Source organism: Dipodomys merriami, unplaced genomic scaffold (assembly GCF_024711535.1).
Source record: "Dipodomys merriami isolate MVZ:Mamm:240054 unplaced genomic scaffold, mDipMer1.0.p SCAF_129, whole genome shotgun sequence".
Classification (NCBI taxonomy): Eukaryota; Metazoa; Chordata; class Mammalia; order Rodentia; family Heteromyidae; genus Dipodomys; species Dipodomys merriami.
In genome coordinates, this window is record NW_027202593.1 from 2,207,123 (window position 1) to 2,215,014 (window position 7,892).

Here is a 7,892-nt window from a genome sequence, read left to right on the forward strand (position 1 = left end):
GTTGCGTATAGGTTCCTTCTGTTTTTGGTCTGAATTCTAACCAGCATAATGGTTGTCATTTTCCTTTAATAGATGGCAACAGAATTCTGTCTTTTTTTATGCTATTGATGTTTAAAAGAACCATGACTATCTTTTACAGTTCATGGCTAAGCTTTGAATTGTCTTACTTTCTTCTGTTGATTATCCTCTGGTTAATATAATTTAATATGAGCTTACACCAGGCGGCAGAGAGAGCAGGCTAGGGAGCAGGAGCGAGCCGGGCTGGGAGGGGTGGGGGGGAGGTTGGGAGGGAGGTGGGGGGAGGTTGGGAGGGAGGTGGGGGGAGGTTGGGAGGGAGGTGGGGGGGTTGGGAGGGAGGAGGAGGGGTTGGGAGGGAGGTGGGGGGGAGGTTGGGAGGGAGGTGGGGGGAGGTTGGGAGGGAGGTGGGGGGGTTAGGAGGGAGGTGGGGGGTTGGGAGGGAGGAGGAGGGGTTGGGAGGGAGGTGGGGGGGAGGTTGGGAGGGAGATGGGGGGGTTGGGAGGTGGGGGGGTTGGGAGGGAGGTGGGGGGAGGTTGGGAGGGAGGTGGGGGGGTTGGGAGGGAGGTGGGGGGGTTGGGAGGGAGGTGGGAGAGGGCCTGAGAGGGGGCGTGAGGCTCTTCTAAAACAGGCATTTAGGAATTTCAGTCTAATGTGTCCCTTCAACTTGAAACTGGTTACTCTTAGAACATAAAAAGGTAAAGTAAAAGATAAAGATCTATGCTTAAAATTGCTATATTTCCCACCGAACATCCTTCTTCTCTGTCTGAGCGAGTGAAAATAGACAAGCTGCAGAGGAACAATTTTAAAGCCCAGAGAGACACAACATTCAACAGAGGCCCCTTCGCCACGGCGGAGGTTCGAAACACTTCCCTTTTTTTTCTTTTAACCTTCTGAATGCCTACCATGCCACCACCTACAACATTTACATTTGAAGTCTAAAAGTGGATGCCAAAAAAGAGATGATTAAAAAAAATCAAAGGTTTGGGAAAATCCTCCTCTTCACCCATGGAAGTGACAGAATGCTCACTCAGCCACAGTGACTGATCAGATCCTGACAAGAGCCACAGCACGCTGGCCAGGCCAGCAAAGGCCTTGGCCTGGACCCATTATGCCCTCAGTTTACCTTCTACAGATAGTAAGACAATCGAGATTAACTTAGCCACTCCAACACCAGCCAACTCCTTCTACTAATGTGCCTCCCTCCCTCTCTTCTTTCTCTCCTTCTTTCCTTCCTTCCTTCTCTCCTTCGTTCCCTCCTTCCCTCCCTCCCTCCCTCCCTCCCTCCCTCCCTTCCTTCCTTCCTTCCTTCCTTCCTTCCTTCCTTCCTTCCTTCCTTCCTTCCTTCCATCCTCCTCTCCCCCCTCCTCCCTCCTTCCTTCCTCTCTTCCTCTCTTTTTCACTCAGGGAGTGTCCTACCTCTCAGGATCTTTTTCAAGGCTTCCTTCACATCCTTGTTCCTCAGGCTGTAGATGAGGGGGTTGAGCATGGGGATCACGGTGGTGTAGAAGACGGAGGCCACCTTCTCCTGGGTGGTGTCGTCGGTGGCTGGCTTGAAGTACATGAAGAGGATGGAGCCGTAGAAGACGCCGACGGCGGCCAGGTGGGAGCTGCAGGTGCTGAAGGCCCTGGCCCTGCCCTCGGCCGAGCGTATGCGCAGGATGCTGGCCAGGATGAAGGCGTAGGAGATGACGATGGCCAGGGCACAGGCGAACACGTTGAACCCAACCAGCGTCATCACCCAGCGCTCCTTGCTGTGGTCTCGCGAGCAAGAGATAGCCAGAAGCGGCAGGATGTCGCAGAAGTAGTGGTGGATGACGTTGGTTCCGCAGAAGGAGCGGCTGGCGATGTAGGTGGTGTGCACCAGCGCCCCGAAGGCCCCCACCACGTACACGCCGGCCACCAGCAGCAGGCAGGCCCTGCGGGACATGGTGGTGTGGTAACGCAGGGGGCTGCAGATGGCCACGTAGCGGTCATATGCCATGGCCGTCAGCATGTAGGAGTCGTCGATGCCGAAGAAGCAGAAGAAGAAGAGCTGGGCCATGCACTCGGGAAAGGCAGTGAGGTTCCTCTGGGTCACAAAGTTCACCAGCATCTTGGGGATGATGACCGAGGAGTAGCAGAGGTCAATGAAGGACAAGTTGCGGAGGAAGTAGTACATGGGGGTGTGAAGCTGAGCGCTGAGCCCGATCAGGACAACCAAGCCCAGGTTCCCCACCATGGAGGCCACATAGATGCCGAGGAACAGAAGGAAGAGCGGGAGCTGCAGGCCGGGCTTGTCTGTGAGCCCCTCTAGGATGAAGACGGAGCCCCAGGAACGGTTCCCTGCGTCCATCCTTCCCCGGGGCGTGGCGGGGGGGGGTTCCCCAGGAAGGTCTCATCAGATCCACGCTGGCATCTCGAGGGGCTTGGAGATCCGAGGTCTGGAGCACACAATCTCAGCAACTCACTCGGCAGGCTGAGATCTACTTGTTAATGGAATTCTTACCAGCACATGGTTTAGAAGAGAAACTCAGCTCGCTTCAGTTTGTTTTTTCATAAATGGTAGCAGTTAAAGGTGAAATTGCATTTTGTCTCTGCAAAATGAGCTTCACATTTCCCTATAAAAGAAAAAAAAATACCCGCTGTTATTTAGTGAGCATCTGCGCAGATCTGTTGTTGACATCTGTGCTTTTCTTTCTGCGACTATCTGAGTTCTCTGCTGTCTTGGATGTGGAGCCCACCCTTTCGGATGCCCCTTGACTTTCCCCTCCGGTGTCAGTATCTTTATTTAGGTCATGCAGATCCTAATTTAATAAAATGCTTTGCTCTGCTCCAAGCGTCTCAAACCCACCTGTTTTCTTTTTTTTTTTAAATTGGCTTTTCCTTGCTTCTGCGGTATCACAGGTGATGGGAATGAACCAGCTAGAGAGCCAGGAAAGGAGGGATGGCAGCAGGAAAGGGCTGTTGTGTAGCAAAGGAAACTGGGAGAAGGGGAAGAGCAGACACGGTCGCAGGCATGGAGGACTTTCGCGTGCCAGCCAGCGTGGAGGCCACCGCGGCCGGGACTTCATTAAATCACAGCACACCACGAGAGAGACAGAGCTCTTGTCTGTGTTTTAAGACATTGGCAGAAAAAGGGATTAAGCGGTTGTTCTCAGTCACTGTTTGGAAGATACTTCACAAATGTATTCTTGTAGTTTTCCAAGGTCGCCTAGAAAACGTGCTAACCAGGACTTCTTCCATCGATTTATTTCTGAGCCGGTATGCCCTGTGCAGCACCTTTCTCTCCCGAATCTGGACAAAGTGTGTTCTTTCTCTGTAGGTTTAGTTATTATGTTACACATTACTTTCCTTCTAAACCATTGCCTCTAATGGTTTTTTCCCTCCATTCCTAACTCTAATAACATAGTTCTGGTCTTTTAGAGCCTTTAATAAATATCAAAATCATTTTGGCCTTATATTTTTAAAAAGACTGTTGTCCCTTCAATGTCTCTAAGACAGGCAAACACACAGAGATATAGACGTTACACCGTGATAAATGAAGAGAGGAAGAAGAAGAGTAGGAAAGCGCAGCAATAATATCCAATGCATGTCTGTGAAAATAAAACTAGGACGGTGAGATGGGGGTGAGTGGGGTGTGGGGAGGGGTTGGGCAGGCAGGGGACAACCATGGGAGGGGCGACAGTGACCATTGACCAAGATGCACTGTACTCATAAATGACACTTTGAATTGAAACCCTTTGCACAACCACTTAAAGATAATTAAAAATAAGGAGTTTATAAATTGATCATAAAACATAAAGGCAACTAAGCAAGCAAACTTTTCCTTTGCATTCTTCAATTTGAGGACATGATGTGAAATAAAAATATTTCCTCTGCTGAGGTCAGGAAGGTAAAATATAACGAAATAGACTGGAATGGAGCGTACCAAGATCTGCCCGGTAGCCTTGAAACACTGTAGCAAGTGCACAGAATGTCTGTGAAAAAGAGTATCTAGATATATTTAGAAGCCACAGTCTTACCAAAGTTCTGTAGAATGGTCAGACTCACCTGCAAATAATCATCAGGAATATTACTGCTGGATGTGTATGCTTTTATTTTCAGGTTCATACAGTGTCTGCATATGAACACACAAACACACACAACTTACGAGATAAGCCTCATCTCCTTCTGATCCTGGAAGAATAGTCTGTGTGAGAACTCACCGTATTGATGAAGAGGAACAGTTTAAGAGTCAGCCACGCGGAGCAGACTACTAGTCCTCCCTGCCTCGGGGACCTGGGCCTGGTCTCTTGGACCTCAGAAGGTGATTGTGAACCCCTGCTCCCCTCAGGGGGCTGGGCTTCCCAGTGGTCGGAACCTACAGGGAAGAGACAATGACAGGAGCCAAGTCTATTGGCAGAATGGAAGTATTCCTAACTAATAAGGCTTGAGGCATGGAAAACAAAAGATCAAACTTTTCCCTCTGAGTGAGAGAGATTAGCACTGCTTCTTATGAAGTAGCTACCTTTGATACTATGCAGAAACACTCGGTTGCCTCATCAACACCAAAGCAGTAATACCTGTTCTTTACAACTCAAAGTCTTCTATAAATCAGTTCAAGCCCACTTTGTTTTCTCCCGAACATGAGAGGAACGTGTACCCACTTTGCATTTTGGAGTATCACCTGTGTACAAAAACTAGCGTGAGCGACCCATTTCCTTCTTGTACTTTCAAAAGCTCTCATCTGAAACAGGTGCTCTCTCTCTGGGCACTGTCTGTCTGTACATTCTCTTAGCTCAGACCTAAGAGCACACGTGACACTTTTGTCAATGAAAATAATTGTGCCTTGTCTTCTCATTTCTTTATCAAAAGTTTAACAGGTCTGTCAGGGTAAAATCGACTCCCCGCAGCAGTGCGTCATACGTGTATAATTTTAGGTGAATGTGATGCACATGCTTACCCATAAAGCACTTTGCTGAATTGAGAAAGAATAAACGCACGCAACACACAAGAATCTGTTTGTGTTGTTCTCTGTAATCCTTCCCTGTCAACCTTCTCCCCCTCCGGCCTGAGCAGTCGGGAATCCACGAGTGTCGCTGCAGGCCGGTGTGTGCATTCCAGAGCCCTGCCCTGAGAAAATGACACCGCAGACCACCTTTCCTGGGCTTTGTGGCTGGCAGACGCGCTGTGAGCATCACGAGTACCTCGCACGGGCCATCAGCACCTCAGGTTGCCTCCCCCCGGCCTTCCTCGTGGGCTGCGGTCTGTGGATTGTGAGGACCTTGCTGCCTTGCTCACGGGAGCCTCATGTTGTGCTGTGATCAAGGTCAGGAAGCCTGTGTGCATAGCGTTTTGTTGCTCATTGTCTTCTAAGCACCAGCAAATGCAATGCAAATAAATAGAGGTGAAATTTGTTAATGGTGGTTTTCTCTCCGGAGGAGGGATGTGTAGGGATTGGAAGTAAACAGCAGGGCTCTGCTGGGCGATCACCAGTGTCTACTTTTTTCTTTTTTCTTTTCTTGAATCAGATAGTGAGCACTTTGTGCTTTATACATTTTAGGGTCTTTAATGCAACTGTCTGATTCTTTCCCTTCAGAGGCCTTAGCCTTAGATGATACTGTAATGAAGGGACAGAACTATGTCCAATAAAACTCTATTTATGAACACTGGAATTTGGATTTCCTTTCACTTTAGAAAGCATTTGATATTGTAAAAGGCAGTCTTACATCAGTCATCCCTCATAAATATATACACATGTCTTTGTGCATGTGTGTGCATGCATGTGCCGGTGCATGTGCTTGTATGTGTGTGTGTGTGTGTGTGTGTGTGTGTGTGTGTGTGTGTGTGTGTTGGTGGATGCTGCTACTGGGGCTTGAACTCAGGGCCTGGATCCTCTTTCTTAGCTTTTGGGATCAAGGCTAACACTCTGTCATCTGAGCTGCAGCTCCACTGCTGGGTTTTTGGTGGTTAGCTGGCTGGTGGTTGTCTTGCTTGCCTGGCTGGCTTTGAACTGTGATCCTCAAATCTCAGCCTTCTGAGTAGCTAGGATTATAGGCATGAGCCACTGGTGCTGGCTATTTTATTTATTTTTTAAATGAAAACAAGTCAGGACACTGGACGCAACCGAGTTATGTGAAAGAAAATGTACCAGTGTTTAGGGAGGACCGTGTTTGTTTCCCAAGCTTGCATAATACAGTGATGACTCATTGTTTTTCCTGCCGAGATGCAGTGTGAAGCCAAGTTAAATTAGCTGGGTTGGAAAACTAACAGGTAGGTAAATACAAATTAGAAAATTAAGGGGAAACCAGAGGCTTGTTGGATCAAAGGTTTATGTAGCTCAGATTTTAAAGTTCTGATTATGTGATAGAGGATATAAGATGCGTGTTAAATAAGACATGGAAGGATGGAGCAGGCTGCGATTGTTCAAAGCTGAGAGATTGCAGCTGCTGCAGAGCTCTGATTTGTTACTCTTTGAAGGGGCATGCTGACGGAGCTTAGTGCTCAGGGGAAGATGGTATTTTCATTGTGGCTGAGGAGGACTGAGATAAGTACATAGCAACTACCTAGAAAAAGAGAGAGAAGGTGAATGGATTGGGTCTACATCAGTTTTAATATTTCTAATCGGTGTCACAGTGGTGTGTGTAAGATTAAAAAAAAACCACCTGGCAAATGAGATCAAAGTTCATGGGAAGAAGAAATAATGACAATAGAATTCTACCAAATAAGGTGAGAGGAATACAGATGCACTCCTATGAAATACTAATTCGTACCGTTAACCAATTAGATATCAATTGTTAGTATCAATTCCAACACTATAGTAGTCAGTGACTGAGGTTTAGAGCATCATTCTCCTATTGTTTCTGTTCACAATCATTTTGTCCAGCATTTTCATCAGGCAATGTTGGGATCTTTGTTCTGGAGGTCAGGGGATTTCTGCATGGGCACACAAATAGGATAAACACAGAGGACACTTGGTCCTATCCACAGAACTGACTGATGATGGACAGAGTTGACAAATATTAGAGAAACAAAAACATGACACTTACCCACAGCTGGCAGATGCCAGCGCAGCCGGGGCCGTGCCTCAAGGGAGGGGCTGACCGGCTGACCGTGAGGAGGCTGGAAGAGCCTGCTGTGTCCAGGCTCAGGACAAGGAACAGGAGTACTAATTCATGGAAATAGGCACGAGAGCAAGAGTGTTTGAGAGGAGAGGAAGACCAAGGAACTAGGAGATGATCGCACCAATTTTGCAGAAACAGACACTAATCATGCAACCTAGAGGAGCTGAGGACCAGAGACACCATCCATGCACTCCTCAAAGCAGAGGAAAGCAGGTCTGTGGAGACATCTGTGTATTTAAAAAGCAAGGGTACACAGGGCAACCTGGTGGTTATGGTTTTGCCCTGATTTTGTTTGATGAGTATGGCTTTGGAATCTTTTATTTCAATGATAATCAGTGAATTAAATAGAAAGCCATCATGATAGTTATGCAGAAGACAGGCACATAGGAAACTCATGCACTGGAAATACTTGATGTGCGGAGCAGAATTCTCCACAGTCCTCAGCCACAGCCTCCATGACCCGAGCCAAGTATCATTCTAGTAATAGCACAGGCCCTGGAGCCACGGGGACCCGGCAGACCTGCCCTGTACCCACCACCCCAGGAACAGCCATGTTCCAGCACACGAAGCACCATCAGTCACGAGAAGGCTTTCAGCAGCTTTAGAAAACATCTGGATGTGATACGAGGGGTGAAGCCCGGGGCATCTTGGTCAGGTGAGGTCTCCAAAGCGTCTGATCCTGCGACTCCAGTCTCCTGACAATGTGCTTTCACATGGTCAGTTAGTAGCGGCAGTAATCAGATGGTTTGAAGACATGAATTATTATCATATTTTGCTAGGGTGTAATATTTT

At 47.9% G+C, this 7,892-nt stretch overlaps 1 protein-coding gene across 1 annotated transcript; it reads right to left on the bottom strand.

Moving 5' to 3' along the window:
• Window positions 1-1,414: 1,414 nt before the first annotated feature.
• LOC138824425 (olfactory receptor 8A1-like) lies at window positions 1,415-2,350 on the bottom strand. Its single transcript, XM_070018273.1, has one exon. The coding sequence runs from the start codon at window positions 2,348-2,350 to the stop codon at window positions 1,415-1,417; it is 936 nt and encodes a 311-aa protein (XP_069874374.1).
• Window positions 2,351-7,892: the final 5,542 nt, after the last annotated feature.